This window comes from Uloborus diversus, chromosome 1 (genome assembly GCF_026930045.1).
Source record: "Uloborus diversus isolate 005 chromosome 1, Udiv.v.3.1, whole genome shotgun sequence".
Taxonomy (NCBI): Eukaryota; Metazoa; Arthropoda; class Arachnida; order Araneae; family Uloboridae; genus Uloborus; species Uloborus diversus.
In genome coordinates this window covers 161,252,872-161,273,398 of record NC_072731.1, presented here as the reverse complement: position 1 = coordinate 161,273,398, position 20,527 = coordinate 161,252,872, and the positions used below count along the sequence as shown (strand labels likewise).

At 35.0% G+C, this 20,527-nt stretch overlaps 1 protein-coding gene across 1 annotated transcript in view; it reads left to right on the top strand.

Annotated features, from left to right (window-relative positions):
* Positions 1–20,527, top strand: part of LOC129222565 (acetylcholinesterase-like) — a 65,983-nt gene that overhangs the window by 33,925 nt on the left and 11,531 nt on the right. The window contains exons 4-6 of the mRNA XM_054857084.1: positions 10,408–10,643; positions 14,699–14,834; positions 20,066–20,072. Of these exons, the coding sequence (XP_054713059.1) occupies positions 10,408–10,643; positions 14,699–14,834; positions 20,066–20,072 (379 nt within the window). The remainder of the gene's footprint in view (positions 1–10,407; positions 10,644–14,698; positions 14,835–20,065; positions 20,073–20,527) is intronic.

The window sequence follows — 20,527 nt, the reverse complement described above, 5'->3', positions numbered from 1 at the left end:
AGTCCGCGCGCAAGCGCAGTTGAAATGGCAAATTTGTGATAACCGGGATTTAACGTCGAGTCTTCGCCACGCCTCCTCGACGCAGAGTTCTATTTTACGCGGGGGTGATCGGCAAGCAATCCACGCGCTTCTAAAGGAGACAAAACCAGACAGCATTAACTTGGGCGTGCGTTTTAATGTGCAAAAATGTCTTATTGTCCTTTCCATCACTTGCTTCATTTGTCTGTTGCCATTTTAGTTATTCTTACATTTTAAAAACTGCTGCTTTTACTACAAAATGCTATGTTACGAATATACCTTGTGCCGAAAGCAGCGAAATTGAATCATCCGATACCACGTGACGAGGGAGGAGTCAAGTGCCTTCTCGTGGAAAACGTGCTAAACTATCATAACGTGAAACACTTGGCGCGTTTTGTAAAATTTCCGCCAAACTCACCAAAACGAATCGCGGTACTTTTCCGTTAGAGGTATACGTCCCTTGGTTCTGCAATTTATTCATTTTCTACCTTGGCGACTATAGGAAAACTGCCTAAAGCGATTGGCAATACCTACAAGCATATGACAGCCATGGAATTTAGAAACTGAAGCATAGACTAATAAAATAAAATAATAGTTTAAAAAACTAAAAAAACACATTTTCGTAGCAAAATGAACTAAAAAGTGAAAAATAATTTTTGGATGATAGTAGTTGACCAATCACTTAATTTTAATGTAATACAAAGAAGCGTGGGGTGCTGTCTATTTATATTCTCGCTTGGACAACAAATGGAAGAAATTCAAGACAACTGATAAGAAGCCCCCCACGCTTTTTTATATTACATTAAAATTAAGTGATTGGTCAACTACTATCATCCAAAGATTATTTTTCACTTTTTAGTTCATTTTGCTACGAAAGTGTGTTTTTTAAGTTTTTTAAATTATTACTTTATTTTTCTGATTTTTAGTCCTATGTTGGAGAATGATCAGGCGACGAAATTATTTATAAAACGAGTGCGAGGTAATATCTTAAAGTTAAGACAAGGGCACCCCGACGAGAAGCTACTGTGAGTCATCGATGTATGTTTGCGGAAATCATATTTATATTACTTTGAAAAATTGAGATGCATTTGAATAAAAGTTTTGTTCAACAATGGTCTGATCAGCAATGAATTTCCAATTGAAGGCACACCTAAATTTTGGCATGAAATGAGTTAAAAACAATTATATTTCATGTTCTAATTACCTTGGAACATTGGAACAAATTTTGCCTGATGCAGAAAAATGAAAGGTTTTTGTAGATATTTTTAAATAATTTTTAAGAGCATTTTTTAATGTATTTTTTGTAATTTTTCCTTTTTCACATTGTTGGATTTATGCCAAAATATTGATTAAAATTGGAGGAAACTAACTATTAAAAGAGTTAATTAATTAGATTATAGAACATTGCATTGTCATCGGATCTGAGGTCGCGTGCCAAATTTCAAAAGAATCCGATCGCAGGAAGTGGGCGAAATTTGAGTTGCAAGATTCCGTTACAAGATACATACATACATACATACAGGTGAAGCTAATAAAAGCGTGTTAATAAGAGTAGACCGAGCTTTCCCATTGTCGCTGATGATGGAGAAAATTGGCTCACACAAATATCATGTGACTGGTGTGGCTTGACGGAAACTTTGGCAGCATGGTTGCTAGGTGGCGGCATTATCTATAGTTTGGCTCTCGACATTTATTTAAAGACTGAATCCATTTTAATTTTTTATTTTTGTTTTTTCTTTTCTCCCGGTGCAGGGATTGAACTGTTTTTCTTTTAGTTATGAATTATTTTGACATTAGTAATTAGCTTTAGATAACAGCTTTCAGTTACTTTTATTTTATTTGGAATTGATCATTTTAAATGTAATGTTATGTGTTGACTAAATGTATTCGCCGCAAACAAGTTGAAACAAATTGCCGTCTATATTATGCTGAAACAATTACTGCCCATACTACATTTCTTGCAAAATTGAAAGAAGTTAGGGGATATTAGGTTTCTAATGAATGCCGAAGAAATATCTGATTTCAAAAACTTGCTGCCAACGGAAGTTGTCCGCCGTAAGCCAATTTAGAAATCCGCCACAATAAAAAACTAAATACTGAATTATTTTCCCACTTTTCTCCCTTCGAGTTTGGTATTTCAAATTTTCTAAATTACGTCAAAGCGTTAATAAACGGATGTCATCACAAATTAATAAGGACCAAATTCGACAATCTCGGAAATTTTGAAATTTCAACATAGAAATACGAACTATTTAAAGATAGTATTGGTAGTTCTTATCGTCTGCAGTTGCAGCTAAGCCTAGGACTTTAATTTAATTATTATTATTTTCAGTGTTAGCTTGAGTGGCAACGTTTAAATTTAATTTTCTTGGTAGAACGAAAGATCCTGAAGAAGCAATAAGTGAAGCAGCGTTGCTGCATCACATTCTTTTCTTTCTGAAATATCTCGATCATTCTAAGTTATATTTATTTCTGAATTTATGTTAAATGTTACGTTCGTGTGTTGTAATAAATGTTCAGTATAGTTGTGCAAGTATATTTTATTGCGAATTCGCAACGCAGAGGAAGCGGCTCTACAATCTCTTAAAGTCAAGTAGCCCGCCATGCTCAACCAAGTATGTGTACATAAAAGAGAAAACTAAAACCCAAGGCTGTTTTCAGTTTAAAAGGGGGAAAAGGGGGGGATCTTTTATATTGGCGGGAAAAAATGTCGCCAACATAAAGTCTAACTTACTAACACTCAAAACCTTTTTAAAATGCATTTCACCTCTCTGACAATAAAAAATATTTCCAGAAGCTAGCAACATAGTGTATAAAATGTACTACTGTTTGTTTCACTGATGTAGCTTAAGATTTAATAGAAACAATTGAAATAGAAATATTTAATAGAATATTTAATAAAAATAAAAATTGCAAGACATTAAGAAAAATGTAATAATAATACTGCATACTTATGAAATGTTACAGCCAATCCTTTTACACATTTTTCTCTGCAAGGAAATGCACAGCAAAAGTGAACAATCTTTCTTGCATTTGGGTGTTTTGAATAAGAAAAACTTTTAGCGCTTGGCAAGCATAAAATCTTGAAAACGTCGTCTGCTACGATCAACGCCCGCCGTTGCTAGGATACACACCAGTCACATGGCTTAGTTTGTGAGCAGCAAAAGGGTTGCCATAGCTTGGTCTAGAGCCGCTATATAGATAGGCCGACGCAGCTTAAGTTTAGCCATTTTGTATCGGATTTTTCATTGTTGCACTGCTTGGGTTACCACAGCAAAGTGTCGGATTTCGCCAAATTTGCAGACAATAATATTTTATGTAATAAACAATACGTGTGCCGCTAATAATTGCTCACAGTGAACAATCACCAAACGCGATAACTCGCCAGAAAAGACCACCACTCAAGCACGCGCTCCGAATGGCTAATCTTAAGCTGATGCGTCGGCTCGTATATATATATATATATAGGGGCCTTAGCTTGGTCTACTCTTATTATTAGTCTATGAACTGAAGAGCTTGAATGTCGCCAACTATGTAATTATTAGTTTAAAACAGCGATAAATAAACTAATATCACCAAAAACTAAAAATGCGCCAATTGACGTACTTTCAACGTAAAAGTGCTCAAAAATATATTTGTTTGTCAAACGGTGTCAAAATTTAAATTGTTAAAATTTTGAAACTAAATGCTTAATTCTTTTAAAAAGACTTAAATATGCATTGAAATGAAAACATTAGCCATTAAAATGTAAAATTATCTTACAAATGGAAGGAAACAGGCCATTAAACTAACATGAAAAGTGCCATCAAAATGTAAAATTAAAGCATGAGAGCAAATATGTCAACAGCTGTTTCAGCAACCTGTTTTTTTTTTTCCCGCCAATTAAACGTGTTCCACTTTATGATAATTCCGCCAGCAGCCGTCATAAAACCTAGCGCTGCTTGGGAAAGATTCTGATAACTGAAATGCTTGGCGATTTTGTTTTGTGCCAAATTTCCCGGCACGGAAGTACAAGTTTCTCAACACTGTTTGATCATCGATTACATGGAAAGGCTAATATCCGGTTTATAAGCGGAAATGGACGTATCTATTAGTTTATAGGGGTGTTAGTTGGTTTGTTACAGATGTGCACTTTTGCCTCTCTATTATTTAGCCTTAGTTTAGTAAAAATGAAAATTTGCTCACAGCAGCATTTTTTAAATCTAAAGTATATTTGATCCATATTCTCATGGCAAAAATGAATTGATTTATTTATTCACAACCAAGTTTTGAGCTTACCATTTTGCTTTTACGTTCCTGAACGGAATGAAAATCTTTTCTTTTCTTTTTGTTGTTTCCATGGTAACTATTTTTGTCTCCCCTTATTTAATTTTAGAGAATGCAATAAATGAATAAGGCACTAGTGACATTATAAAACGCGTGCATCAAAATCCCATCGTTATTTTCCCTTCTCCCCTGCTAGAGTCATTCAGATGGAATGGTCTTTACTTGGCAGATTGCCAAATTACATACAATCCGCGGTCAAACAGTAATAAATTATCCCCTAAATTCTTTAATGATAAATTGATCTGTCTTCCCACGGTTGCTATGGGATTCGTAAACGCGGCCGGTTAAGACGAGTCTGTCTGTATAGAGGGGGATTGGATGAGCTTGTTTCGTTCATTTCAATGTCACTCTGCTTAATTTAGGAGCTAACATTTATCTGTAAACACTGGCATCCGTGCAAAGTAATGGATGCTGACACACACCGCCTGCAAAACGATGTTTGCCTTTCCATCTCATCAGTGGACAGACAGTATATTTGTATTTCAAAGACAATAATTAACAGCGCCCCCAACCGAAAGTATTTGGACTCACTACAGTAAGAATTTGACGTTGTTTCCACGTGTTGGAACGATATTAAGACTATGAGATATATACAACAAAACTATATTTTAAACATTTTTTAACACGCTTTTATTAGCTTCACATGTATGTATGTATGTATGTATGTATCTTGTAACGGAATCTTGCAGCTCAAATTTCGCCCACTTCCTGCGATCGGATTCTTTTGAAATTTGGCACGCGACCTCAGACCCGATGACAATGCAATATTCTATGATCGAATTAATTAATTAACTCTTTTAATTGTTAGGTTCCTCCAATTTTAATCAATATTTTGGCACAAATCCAACAATGTGAAAAAGGAAAATTAAAAAAAAAATACATTTAAAAATGCTTGCAAAAATTATTTAAAAATATCTACAATAACCTTTAATTTTTCTGCATCAAGCAAAATTTGTTCCAATGCTCCAAGGTAATTAGAACATGAAATATAATTGTTTTTAACTCATTTCATGCCAAAATTTAGGTGAGCCTCCAATTGGAAATTCATTGCTGATCAGACCATTGTTGAACAAAACTTTTATTCAAATGCATCTCAAATTTTCAAAGTAATCTTATACATATAAAATCTGAGTATCTATCTATCTATCTATCTATGTCCAAGCTTCTTCTCCCGAACGACAGTGAACTGACCATCGAAACAGGTATCGATGGATTCGTCATCTTCCCGTCTTCATGTTTGGCTATTTAACATAATCCTCCGATAATAATTAGCGGAGATATCAATTAAAAATTATTAATAATGACTCTTAGATTTCAAAATAAAATCCGTATTTTTCGAAGGCTTTCCTCCATTCAAATTATTATTCAGTGCTTCAACTCAACTTTCCGGATGAACGCTTTTATTAAAATTTACAGCGTGAAGAAAATCATTGAAAAGAAACATCTGTTGCAATTTTTTTCTCGAATATAAAGAAATAAAATTAGGCTTTTGTTTTAAGGCTTTTCCTGTAGTCAGGGTGTTTAAGTTGTTTACTTTTCGATTATTTTGCCGTAATCTGCAAATTAATTACTTTTGACTAAAGGAAACAACCTCATTGAGAAATTCAAGTCATAAATATTCAATTAAGACATCATATTTTGTGTTTTAACGGAAAATAATGACAAGCTTATAATTTTACTGCAATTTGTTTTCTGACCAGTAGGATTCTCAGTGCATTTATTACAGCCCCTGACACATTTGTCTAGAAACTAGTGTCAGTGTACTACAAAAGCATCAACTGGACTGCTCTTACATTTTTTAGGTAGCCCGTGCAACGCCGGGCACGCAGCTAGTATAAATATGATTTCCGCAAACATGCATCGAATGACTCACAGTAGCTTCTCATCGGGGTGCCCTTGTCTTAACTTTAAGATATTACCTCGCACTCGGTTTATAAATAATTTCGTCAATTCTGAATAAATATTTCACAACTGTAAGACTAAAAAACAGAAAAATAAAGTAATAGTTTAAAAAACTAAAAAAACACGCTTTCGTAGCAAAGTGAACTAAAAAGTGAAAAATAATTTTTGGATGATAGTAGCTGACCAATCACTTAATTTTAATGTAATACAAAAAAGCGTGGGGTGCTGTCTATTTACATTCTCGCTTGGACAACAAATGGAAGAAATTCAAGACAACTGATAAGAAGCCCACCACGCTTTTTTGTATTGCATTAAAATTAAGTGATTGGTCAACTACTATCTTCCAAAGATTATTTTTCACTTTTTAGTTCACTTTGCTACAAAAGCGTGTTTTTTTAGTTTTTTACACTATTATTATTATTTTTTTTTTTTTCATTTCTAGTACGATTACGTTAGGCGCCTTAGCCTTTAGCAGACCGAGTACGATCCATCGATATAGCATCGATTCTTTCATGTGCTACAATTAAAGCACGGATGTCAATGGCACGGATGATATTGACGTCTAGTTTCCACCAGCTGAAGGCCCTGCGCTCTCTTCGATGAAAAACTGCGCAAGGGATTTAATTTTATCAAGGGCATTCAAAGCCAAACTAATACCCAAGAGATCTATTACTACCCCCTTCCCTTTTTTTTTTTTTTTTGTCTATTATCGTTTGCTGCTAAAACTTATTAGTTCATTCTAGTCAAAGAAACGTTGATAAACTACAAGCAAAGTGATTGAGGGAAAAAAAGCTTCTTAGGGCGAGTAAAATAAAAGGGATTACTCCAAACCTTTTTTTGTTGATTTTTTTATCGAAATTCTTAAGTGTGAGGGAATAATTGGTGACCCGGACGTGATTTGGAACAAACAGATCTACGCAGGATCTCTTAAAGTGTTTAAAAGATGTTGGAAGTTTTCTGCATCACGTCTCAACTCAAAGATGTGTTTTAATTTACGAATAGTTTTCTATATACACGGAAAAATTCATTTATTACAGAAAATAACAAATATGCATGTATCAATGAGTAATAAGTGTGACTCTGATATGTTTATGAAGGACCTTGACTGTGCTCACATCTGATTGGGGTAACAGGGAAAGGCACTGAGTTGAGTTAACAATCTTTTGTAGCAGGGTTGGCAAAAACCCGGGTTTTTTTTAAAAAGCCCATGGACCCAGGGTTTTTTGGGTTTTTTAAATAAAACCCAAAAAAACCCAACTAAAGCTGGGTTTTTTAAAAGAAATGTGGTTTTTTTTTTTGTCTTTTTTTAGGGGAAAGGTGGGGTACTCATAGCATGTTGTAGCATAAGTATATGGACAAAGCACAAAAATTGTCTTGATAAAAAAAGCTGGAAAATTCAGCATTTTCTGAAAAAAGGTATAAAAGACGACAAAATTCAAGAATGGTGAAGTTTCAGATTTTTTTAGTTTCCATGATTCCCAACAGTTAAGGCAAAGTTACTTCTTGAGTGATAAAATCTATTGTTTATTTGTTCGTTTTTAATTTCGACATTTTTTTTTTTTTTTGTATTTTACTTTATTGTATTTCATTTTGTTATGTAAAACTACTGTAGAACCTCAAGTAGTTTAAATCCCTTTTTACTGAATTCCAGCTTAATCAAGACATTTCTTTGAATTTTATGTTGCCTGTTTTTCTATTTCTGTGTACAGAGTAAGAAATATTAAACTTTTTTGTAAGATAATGAAAATACTGTACATCCTATTCCGTTTTCTGTCCGACCATTTGTAAAACCTGTTAATTTCTAAAAAATATACCTTGTTTATTCGAGTTTTGTGACGTGTTGGTTTGCAGAAAATAATTCACATGAGAGCCTTTTAGCTAAAGTAGTATCCTTTGTACAATCTGCAAATATTGAGAAAATCTGACGTGACAGGACTTGGTCAAGATAATTTGAGTTATTTATTGACCAGTTAAAGAAAAAGTTAAATACATTTATTTAAAATCTTTGAAGCATTTTTTAATGCCCTTAAGAGTTAAGAAATACTATTAAAGTTCAAAATTCATTTTTTATGTCCATTGCTTATTGTGAAGAAGAAATAAAAAATAAGTTTAAATTGTAAAAGTATTTAAATTAATTATTTTTTTAAAAAAAAGTTCTCAGAAAATTTAAAAAAACCCAAAAGTGGGCTAAATAATGGGTTTTTTTAAATGGGTTTTTTCAAAAAAAAACCCATTGGGTCCAACCCAATTGGGTCCATTTTAGGATGACTACACTCCGGCCAACCCTGTTTTATAGTAGTGTTATAGCTCAAATCAGTGGCGATGGCCCGTCTCTTTTTCGCTGGACTTCCCAAAAAGAATTAAACAGTTTCAAGCAGTGTTGGCAAGGTTTTGGACACTACGGTAAAAACCAGGGTTAAAACCCTGGTTTTTACCGTCCTGTCCAAAACCCTTGAGTCCGAAAGTGTCCAAAACTATATTTTCAGAAAAATTGCATTCTGTGAGAAAGCATCAAAAACAGAATAAAATGTATCGAACTAATTTTTTATATTGAACATTTACTCAATGGAGAACATTCAACTTATTTATGCAGCTGATTTGAATCTAGTTGCATAAAAGTTGAATTCTTGATCAAAATTTCAATTTCTTCGCATTGTTTTTTTTTTTTTTTTTTGATAATAGTAACCAAATTTCTCTATGTTTATGCATGTGTGCAAATTAAAACAGGGTTGGCAAGTTTTTTATCATCGTGTTCAAAGCCCTAGTGTCCGAAAGTGTCTAAAACTATTTCTTGAGAAACTATGTTTTATGAGAAAATATCAAAAACTGAACAAGATGTGTCAAAATTATTATTTTTTTTTTGACTATTTAATATATTTATTCAATGTGAACATTCAAGTATAAATATATATGTAGTTTATTAATGCAGCTGATTTTAATCTAATTATGTAGAAATTAAATTCTTCATTAAAAATTCCAATTTGTATGCAGGAGTTTTTTTCTTCCATAAACCAAATTTTTCACATTTATGCACGCGTGCAAAAGAAACTGTTCAAAATACAGTGCAATAATTGACTTAAATGCAATAAGTTACAATTTTTTGTCGTGTCAGAATGTATTAAAAAAATATGAACTAAAAAAGGAATAACTCAAGTTTTACAATATAAGTGTTTAATCATCAATTTCTTGTTCTTTAATCTATGATTTAAAAAATAATTTTCGTTGAAACATCATGTAAAACTTATTTGCAAAAACCATTTAAAAAATTAAGCTTTTTTTTTCACCTAAATATTGCACACATTTAATAACATTCCTTTCAATTATAAATGGAACTGAAATTGGTTGTCTTGGTAGTGTTGTGAATTTCCTCTCATAACTTTACCAACTGTTAAATAAGGAAGTTTTTATGTAGTAGTTATTGCCAATTTTTTCAAGTAAAATATTTTTTAAAATAGCATTTAAGGAAAGAAATATTATAAAAAACTCTTTAATTAAACCTCGGTTATATTTATGCACTAGTGGTACCCGCACGGCTTTGCCCGTAATAGAAAATTAAAAGGTCTTTTGGTTCGCCTGCATATTTACAAATAAAGTATGGTGAATTTTCTCGCCAATTGGCTTGTGCCCATGTTACGGTTCCACGTTGTGATAATCTGGTTAGTTACTCGTCCATCTTATGATAATTTTGTTTTTAAAATTGGAATAGAAAAAGAACCGCATCGAATTTTCGAAAAATCGCTTCGAGGTGCACACCCCCATGCTACAAACTAACTTTGTGCCAAATATCATGAAAATCGGCCGAACGGTCTAGGCGCTATGCGCGTCACAGACATCCTACAGACATCCTACAGATATCCTACAGACATCCAGACATCCTCCGGACAGAGAGACTTTCAGCTTTATTATTAGTAAAGATTAGGAATATTGCAGTCAATACGACTTGATTAGATTACACCCCTTTAACTTTATCATAGTTTTGGACAGTTTCGGACACTTTTGGGCAGTTTTATACAGTTTTGGACGGTAAAAAACACCTGTCCTGTCCAAAACCCAACTCTGGTTTCAAGGTCAAGGCTCAACTTATCAGAGCCACATAACTCCGCTGAGTAATTTGATTGTATGCGCACGTGCATGATCTGTGGCAGGACTGTCTCGTTCTAGCGTACCAGGACAAGGACCCGTCGACGATCAAGTTCACGAGGGAGCTACTGCGCAGGTACCTGTTGCATCTGGTGCGCAGGGAGCTGGCGTCCGGGGCGGCGGCGGACGTACTGCTGCACGCAGTGTACACGGAGTACGTGTACAGGCACGCCCCACAGCGTAGGAGGCAGCAGAACGGAACTGAGCCCCGGCGCGAAGACGGAGCCGCCCTGCCCGACATCAGGACGCTTGGCAAGGTGACTCTCTGTTCCTATACATTCTATTATATATGATTCACTGCGGTCTATGCTTTTGGAATCGGTGTGTCAGGGCCAAATAACTTTTTCACTGGAGTAGGCGTGTCAAGGCCAAATAACTTTTTCACTAGAATCGGCGTGTCAAGGCCAAATAACTTTTTCACTGGAGTAGGCGTGTCAAGGCCAAATAACTTTTTCACTAGAATCGGCGTATCAAGGCCAAATAAGTTTTTTTACTAGAATTGGCGTGTCAAGGCCAAATAATTTTTCCACTAGAATCGGCGTGTCAAGGCCAAATAACTTTTTCACTAGAATCGGCGTGTCAAGGCCAAATAATTTTTTCACCAGAATCGGCGTGTCAAGGCCAAATAACTTTTTCATTAGAATCAACGTGTCAAGGCCAAATAACTTTTTCACTAGAATCGGCGTGTCAAGGCCAAACAACTTTTTCGCTAGAATCGACGTGTCAAGGCCAAATAACTTTTTCACTGGAATTGGCGTGTCAAGGCCAAATAACTTTTTCATTAGAATCGACATGTCAAGGCAAAATAACTTTTTCACTGGAATTGGCGTGTCAAGGCCAAATAACTTTTTCATTAGAATCGACGTGTCAACGCCAAATAACTTTGTCACTGGAATCGGCGTGTCAAGACTAAATAACTTTTTCACTAGAATTGGCATGTCAAGGCCAAATAGCTTTCCCACTCTTCATCTAATTCCCATTCTGCTTGTCATAGTTACGGCACTATTAGCTATTTCTCCGCGTTGCTTCTGCACACATAAAATGGTTGGTTGTTTTTTCCAATTTTAATGATACGTAATACAGTAGAACAATTATCCGAATCAGAATCAAAAATTCCTATCAATGGACTTTTCCGAAAAAATGGCTATTTTAATCAATTACTTGTTGGAAATCAACAGCTTTTATTCAGAAAAATAGAAAAACTTTTCATACCAAAGGTACTAACAAGTGATGTACTTTAGTACAGTATGTACTATGTACATTCCGTACTGTAAATGAAAGCCATTGCTTACTGAACATCTCGGTCAAAGTCAGCAATTTGACTAGTTTTGCGGAAGGCTAATATCGTACGTCCACAGAATCATTGTTGTGCGAATCGCAGTAAGTGCAATCACCTTAATTATTTTGCTCAGATTCAGGAAGCAATTCAGAGTTTTGCTGTAGAAGATTGAAACGTCCAGCGGCTCAGTGGTAGGTTCAGTTCCCGGGGTGAGCACGGTCGACTAACCCTTTTATCCCTTCAGTAGGCCAATAAAATGAGTACCAAGCTTGCTCGGGAACTAAACACTGGGGTTCCTCAACAAATAGAGATTTTGCCGTCATTTTACGAGTTGAGCTGCACCATTTTCTTGTGGACTCTTGCTGTGTGCTACCAGTTTGAAGCTTCGAAGAAATTGCATGTGGATGCCGTGACTTCGCTGTCGGTATATAAAGGGTGTCCCAAAATTAACGCAAGATTTGAATTTGCCACCATTTTTTCCATAAATAGTTGGCAGCCATGAAAAAAGAACAATTTGACAGTTGAGAGTTTAGGGTCAGTAAAAATGGGGTGTTATTGTACCATACAGCTAGAGAGAGTGAAACATTTCAATGACTGCATGAGGCATTTCGTACTCTCTCATTTCGGTGATCAGAATTGGCACCCTAGATCGTGTGATTTAACATTTTTAAATTTCTTCTCATGGGGTTATTTGAATTCAAAGGTCTATGTCAACAAGCCCACAACCACCCGTGCATTACCGTGTTGCGATACCGAGCGCCAATAACAGTAACTGCTTGATCAGCCTCAACTTTCATTATTTTTGAAACAATTGTTCAATAATGAAAGCGCGTTATTGTATCGTATAACGCTCCATTTTTGATGACCCTAAACTCTCAGCTGTCAAATTGTTCTTTTTTTCAGGGTTGCCAACCATTTTTTGCAAAAATGGCGGCAAATTCAAATCTTGCGTTAATTTTGGGACACCCTTTACATGTAGTTCTGTCTTAGCTTTGGTACCGTGGCGGTACCGCGCAGCTTATTTTCTTCTTACTTAATAGGACTGTAGCCATACGGACCTGGATACCATAAATGGTTAGTAACCCCATGTAATAACGAAAATTAATCAAAGTACGTTGCAGTCACAAGAACATAGTAAATAATGTTTCTGCATGCACAAGTTATTTGCCCTCGTCTCCCCATTATGAGGCCTCAAAGCCTGCCGCAACTTTAAAAACAATCTCTCATTTGCACCCCACCCTTTGCAGATGGATGTTCTGCTACATGCAGACGGTGAAGTGGCGTGGTAACTTTTCTCGCCAAGTCTTTGAATTTGGTGACTTTCCTTAAACTTTTTGCAGACTTCAGGACCTTATACAGTTTGACCATCGATTACATGGAAAGACTAACATCCGGTTTATAGGCGGAAATGGGCGTATCAATTAGTTTATAGGGGTGCTAATTGGTTTGTTTCAGATGTGCACTTTTGCTTCTCTATTATTTAGCCTTAGTTTTGTAAAAATGAAAATTTGCTCGCAGCAACATTTTTTAAAACTAAAGTAGATTCTATCTCTATTCTCACGGCAAAAGTTAATTGATTTATTTATTCACAACAAAGTTTTGAGCTCACCATTTTGCTTTTACGTTCCTGAACGAAATGAAAATATTTTCTTTTCTTTTTGTTGTTTCCATGGTAACTATTTTTGTTTCCCTTTATTTTATTTTTGAGAGTGCAATAAATGAATAAGACACCAGTGACATTATAAAACGAGTGGATCAAAATCCCATCGTTATTTTCCCTTCTCCCCTGCTACATTCATTCAGATGGAATCGCCTTTACTTGGCAGATTGCCCAATTACATACAATAGTAGCTATTCTTCACCGTAACTCACGAAATCGAGCGCGTTTCCTTTAAGTTTCGGCAGACTTTGATACCTCATAGCTTGACACAAGAGAACGAGGACTGATAGTTGCAGCGTCAAAAAATGTCTTTTGATTGCCCCAATTGTCTTTCATTATTACTCTATTCCTGTAGTTGAAATGGGAAGATTGGGTGTTGGGAACATTGGGCGCTGAGCATTTTGGATGCCGGGAACATTGGGCGTGACCTTATTCGCTGCCGGGAACATTGAACTCGACGTTAAATCCCGGTTATCACAAATTTGCCATTTCAACTGCGCTTGCGTGCGGACTTAGCTGATTTCAAAAATCTTGCTAAATTAATTACAAACATTTTAAATTTGGTAATAAATATGAGATAGCAACAGATAAAAATTAGAAATCACAAAGTTTTCTCTGATTTAGTTTTTAGGCCTCGGTAAAGATTGAATTTTGCGTCTTAATTAATAATGGATTCGGTGTCTGATTTGTCTGTCCCTATTCAGGACCAAATTTTTAACCTCTAAGAGCGTACTAGAATTGCAGCATCACTTCTAATACAAAGCCTAACTCTCAACCTAAATAAAAATGTATAATAATAAGTTATTTACGCCTAACGAAAAATATCCGCAAAAGACGGATTTCTGTACTCATATTCCAATCATTTTTGAAGTACACAGCGTGTTTTACATTTATGGTAAATAAATATTTCCCAAACTAATAAATATTGAAGTGTCACTTTTCTATTAAGATTATCGGTTATTCATATCCATAGTTTCGTATAATATATCACGAAATCACTGTGAAAATATTCTAACGCATTCATTAATTTGCTGGGACTCTCGCTCAGTCTAAACATAAACAAGCAGCACGAAATCTCAAAACAGAAAGCCCAAAAAGCTAAGTCCGCGCGCAAGCGCAGTTGAAATGGCAAATTTGTGATAACCGGGATTTAACGTCTAGTGAACATTGGGTCCAAAGTGCTCGGTGCCCAAAATGTTCGGCGCCCAATGTTCCCATCGCCCAATTGACGGCGCCCAATCGAGGGCACCCGATCTTCCTAGACCGTCCTGTGGTTCCATGGTTCTGTTCGAGTTGTTTCACTTGTTCATTCCTAGGACCATTGATGTGCCAATGACCATGAGATCGTGTTTATGGTTCCATTCTCTCTGCAGATCATTAGCGACATCGACCTGAAGGCGCCGTCCGTGCGCTTGGTGGAGCTCCTCACCCTCCATCCGGGAACGTCCGTCTACCTGTACGAGTTCGATTACGCCAGCTCAGACGACGTCATTGCCGCCAAATACGTGGGTAAGGCTCATAGACTAATAATAAGAGTAGACCGAGCTTCCCCAGACTTGCTGATGAAAAAATTGGTTCATGGATGCATCATGTGACTGGTGGGAGGCTTGGCGAAAACTTTGGCGGCACGGTTGCCAGCTGGCAGGATTATCTATAGTTTGGCACTCGACATGTATTTTAAGACGTAGTGTGTTTTTTATTATAATTTTTTTCCCAGGTGCAGAGATGATTGAACTGCTTTTCTTTTAGTTATGCATTATATTGACATTAGTAATTAGTTTTTGATCGCAGTTTTCAGTAACTTTCATTTCATTCGGAACTACTGCATCAGCGTTGGCGTGAACGTAATGGCGTAAACGTTTTGCGTTAACGCAAAAATGTACTAATCGGTATCTTAAATTGAAATTGTAGGTAAAAATCTTACCGTTTGCCGATTCTTCTTGGGCGCTTGCATCTTTAACTGCTTAGAGAAATATTGAAACTGAATAAAGAAAATGCACAATACTATCTAAACGAAAAACTCACTATATTAACAAAATATTTACAACTTAGAAAAGCAAATTTACAAATCAGACTCAATAAAAGATCATTCTTCTGTGTTTCATCAATTCTATTTATTTTATTTCTGGCTCGCGTTGATCGTCTGCTACGATCAACGCCCGCTGTTGCTAGGATATCCACCAGTCACGTGGTTTGGTTTATGAGCAGCAAAAGGGTTGCCATAGCTCTGTCTACTCTTATTATTAGTCTATAGTAAGACTCTTTTCATTTACAGCCAAGGTTGCCAGATTTCAGAAAAGTAAATACGAGACAGGCTTCTAGGAGTGAAAGGGGGAAGGGGTCTATCTTTCACGAGAAAAGCTCTCGCTGTTAAGTCTGAACCCGTCTAAATCGTCAAAAAAAATCGTCGTCGGGAATCGTCAAAATGGATATTTCGCGTGTCTATACGTTCTTAGGCACTGTGGTCGAGTCGGAAAAAAAAACTTTACATTCATTCGGGGGTGAGCAAAATGGGAATGAAGGTCGATTTTTGAGTGAAAATTTTTTCGCGAACACAATACTTCCTTTTTTGTAAAAGGAAGTAAAAAGGCAAAACCTAGATGGACAAAACGTTCCCGATTTTTGGAGAAAAATCGGAATTCAATTTAAATGCGCGATTCCGTTTTTATTTCTTCACATTTTTAAACGTTGGGGGATAAAGCCACAAGCAAATATGTACTGTATTTTTTTTTTATATTTTTAATGAGTATTTTCTACTCTGATATAACATCAACATCTATGAGTTGCTCATCATTTTTAAGTGCTGCGTTTTTGGCAATGCGGCATTTATGAACATTTAAATTTTTTTGACAGACTCTTACTGTTTTCGGGGTGCGGCAATTATACCGATGCGGCGTATCTACTGCCATAGACTTCGTTCATTTTCTGAGAGGGTTAGCAGGAGTGTTTTTGGCGCCATTTCGCCACTCGCCCTCTTGCCTTTGTGCAGTCGTTCGGGTTTTTCCAATATTAAGCTTCCCTTGGGAAAATGAGACACGCCTCGTTGTTATAGCAACAGACAGGTCCAGACATTTCGGCGGGGGCTTTTCTCGTGACGGTCGGACAGTACTGGTTATGGTGTATTTTTAATGGGTGATTAACAACTATGTTTTTATAGCTTTCGGAAGATTCCTCTCAGTATGTTTATGGTTGAGCACAATTTTGCAGGAACTCCATCCCAGAGAATAAAGCAAATAAAACGATGTTCAGATTGTTCACTGCGAGCGATTATTAGCGGCACATGAATTGTTTGTTAAATAAAATGATTTTAATAAAAGCATTTTTGCGGAAAGTTGAGATGAAGCACTAATAATTTGAATGGAGGAAAGCCTTCGAAAAATTGGGATTTGATTTTGAAATCTAAGAGTCATAATGAATAGTTTTTAATTGATATCTCCGCTAATTATTATCAGAGGATTATGTTAAATAGCCAAACATGAAGATGGGAAGATGACGAATCCATCGATACCTGCTTCGATGGTCAGTTCACTGTGGTTCGGGAGAAGAAGCTTGGAAATACATAGATACTCTCAGTTTTTAATTATATAAGAGACTAGTGGTACCCGCACGGCTTTGCCCGTAATAGAAAAATTAAAAGGTCTTTTGGTTCGCCTGTATATTTGCAAATGTATGGTGAATTTTCTCGCCAATTGGCTTGTACCCATGTTACGGTTCCACGTTATGATAATTTCGTATCTCGGCAATTGGCTTGCGCCCTTGTACGGGTTCCACGTTATGATCATTTCGTAAATTACTCGTCCATCTTATAATATTTTTGTTCTTAAAATTGGAATAGTAAAAGAACCAGTTCGAAATTTCGAAACATCGCTTCGAGGTGCACACCCCCATGCTACAAACTAACTTTGTGCCAAATTTCATGAAAATCGGCCGAGCGGTCTAGGCGCTATGCGCGTCACAGACATCCTACAGACATCCTCCGGACAGAGAGACTTTCAGCTTTATTATTAGTAAAGAAGATTATCAAGTGATAAACTTCTTATTATTAATGTTTTAAATATTAATAGTGATCTACTAATATTCGGGGAAGTATTTATTTGTTTAATATTTAGCTTATTTGTGTTTTAAATAATTTTTAGTTATTCACGAGCATGCTGGGCAAAGTGGATGGGGCAAAGGGGAATAGCTCATTCCGTTTACTTCTCTACATAGTATAAAATGAAGTGTCCAAAAAGCGTCTGTGTGTTTGAACTCGCAAAACTCGACAACTACCCGGCCGATTTTACTGAAATTTTCACAATTTGTTCCTTTATGTCCTGAGAAGGTTTGCAGACCAGTTCGAAAACAATTCGATGAATCATAGACTAATAATAAGAAGAGACCGAGCTATGGCAACCCTTTTGCTGCTCATAAACCAAACCATGTGACTGGTGGATATCCTAGCAACAGCAGGCGTTGATCGTAGCAGACGATCAACGCCCGCGAGAAATAAAATAAATACAATTGATGGAACACGGAAGAATGATCTCTTATGGAGTCCGATTTGTAAATTTGTTATTCTAAGTTGTAAATATTTTGTTAATATAGTGAGTTTTTCGTGTAGATAGTACTGTGCATTTTCTTTAGTCAATTTCAATAACTCTCTAAGCAATTAACGATGCAAGCGCCCAAAAAGAATAGGCAAACGGTAAGATTTACACGTAAAATTTCAATTTAAGATACCGATTAGTACATTTTTGCGTTAACGCAAAGCGTTTACGCCATTACGTTCACGCCAACGCTGACGTAGCAGCTCCGAATGAAATAAAAGTGACTGAAAACTGTGATCAAAACTAATTACTAATGTCAAAATAATGCATAACTAAAACAAAAACAGTTCAATCTCTGCACCTGGAAAAAAATTCTAATGAGAACGCATTTTACGTTTTAAACTACATGTCGAGTGCCAAACTATAGATAATGTTGCCATCTAGCAACCATGCTGCCAAAGTTTTCGCCAAGCCTCCCACCAGTCACATGATGTATCCACGAACCAATTTTTTTCATCAGCAAGTCTGGGAAAGCTCGGTCTACTCTTATTATTAGTCTATGCGATGAATAGTTCTTTTTTTTATTCCAATTTAGACCTACTTTTCACGTAAATCCCCGAATATCGGGGTGAAAAATTGCTTGCACATACTAATATTATCCATCGTTGGAAAGAATAGAATTTTCCGCTTTCTACGCAATTTGTTTCAATTCTCTAACTTAACTGCGGCGGGAGTTATTTGCGTTTTTAGTTCGAATTTTTTTTGGCTTAACTGAAATTTAGGCGCTACTTTCTTCATTAAATCTATCAGTAAAAAGTGAAGGAATTGTTCCGCAGTTTTCTTCTTGACACCATTGGATATAGCGACATTTTTTACTCCAGATCTATCTCGACCTATGGTCGAAAAAATTAGCTTCTATCTCCAAAGGAAAAAGTTACAAGTCTTTTCAAATCAAGTTCAAAAAATCTCATGTCCATTCAAATTGTGAACCATTTTCTTTCGCATTTTAATTCCTTGAACTTATTTCATTTTGTGTTTCCATGGTTACGCTTTTAAACTCATCTTTCTCGATTTAATTTCTTAAAAGTATTTTAATATCTGTCGTCATTGTTTGGAAGGGTAATTTTGCATGGTGCTTTTTTTTTCTTTTTTTTAAGCCTGATTGTTGAATATACGTCACTTAACACAACTTTTATTTTCAAGGTAGACCGGGCAAAGCCGGGCAATGCTGCTAGTATTCTATAATTTATCAAATTGCTTGCGCATTTATTTATTAATTATTTCATGTACATTCATTCCTTTAATAGTTCCTTCATTTATTCACTCATTCATTTATCTTCTTATTCACTCACCATTTTATTCACTCATTTATTTATTTTTTGTACAATAATAAACTAATTTTTTTTTCGTTTATTTTTTTCTTTTTCTTTTTTCATTCATTCATTTATTTACTCATTCACTTATCTTCTTATTCACTCACCATTTTATTCACTCATTTATTTATTTTTTGTACAATAATTAACTAATTGTTTTTTCGTTTATTTTTTTCTTTTTCTTTTTTCATTCATTCATTTATTTACTCATTCACTTATCTTCTTATTCACTCACCATTTTATTCACTCATTTATTTATTTTTTGTACAATAATTAACTAATTGTTTTTTCGTTTATTTTTTCTTTTTCTTTTTTCATTCATTCATTTATTTACTCATTCACTTATCTTCTTATTCACTCACCATTTTATTCACTCATTTATTTATTTTTTGTACAATAATTAACTAATTGTTTTTTCGTTTTTTTTTTCTTTTTCTTTTTTCATTCATTCATTTATTTACTCATTCACTTATCTTCTTATTCACTCATCATTTTATTCACTCATTTATTTATTTTTTGTACAATAATTAACTAATTGTTTTTTCGTTTATTTTTTTCTTTTTCTTTTTTTCATTCATTCATTTATTTACTCATTCACTTATCTTCTTATTCACTCATCATTTTATTCACTCATTTATTTATTTTTCGTACGATAATTAACTAATTGTTTTTTCGTTTATTTTTTTCTTTTTCTTTTTTCATTCATTCATTTATTTACTTATTCATTTGATCGAAAATATCGTAAAAAATCAAACAAAAAATATTTTATTCGAAAAAAAATTTCGTTTTTCGCTTTGCCCCATGAAAAAAAGAAGTGAAAAATTTGCACCTTGTTTTGGAGGTGCAAAGTTACTGCCAAAAATAAAAAATAATGTTTCAGGGCAAATTTTATTATAAAATATATTGTTCTTTATGAACTGTAATATTAAGAACCAAATTCCAATTTGTTGATATTGAAAAAAGTAAGTGATCTTAACCATTTCACTTTGCCCCACATTCCCCTACTACGAAAAAATACTCTTACAGAGAATAAACTTTAGTTACTTTTCAACTTTTCATTTCTTTAAATAGACATTTTCCTGGTTTTTTTTTTCTGGCATTTAAAATTGGGAAAATCTTACGTACACTTACATGGGGGTCAAAAATTTCCAAAATCATCCTTAAGTTATTAATGAATGGCCCCTAAAATCTTTATCCTCTAACACATTCTGTATGTAACTGTAATATATCGTATCATTATTTTATATCGTATCATGATTTGTGCTTTTAGAATTTAAACTTCTAGTTTCGCAACACCGACACT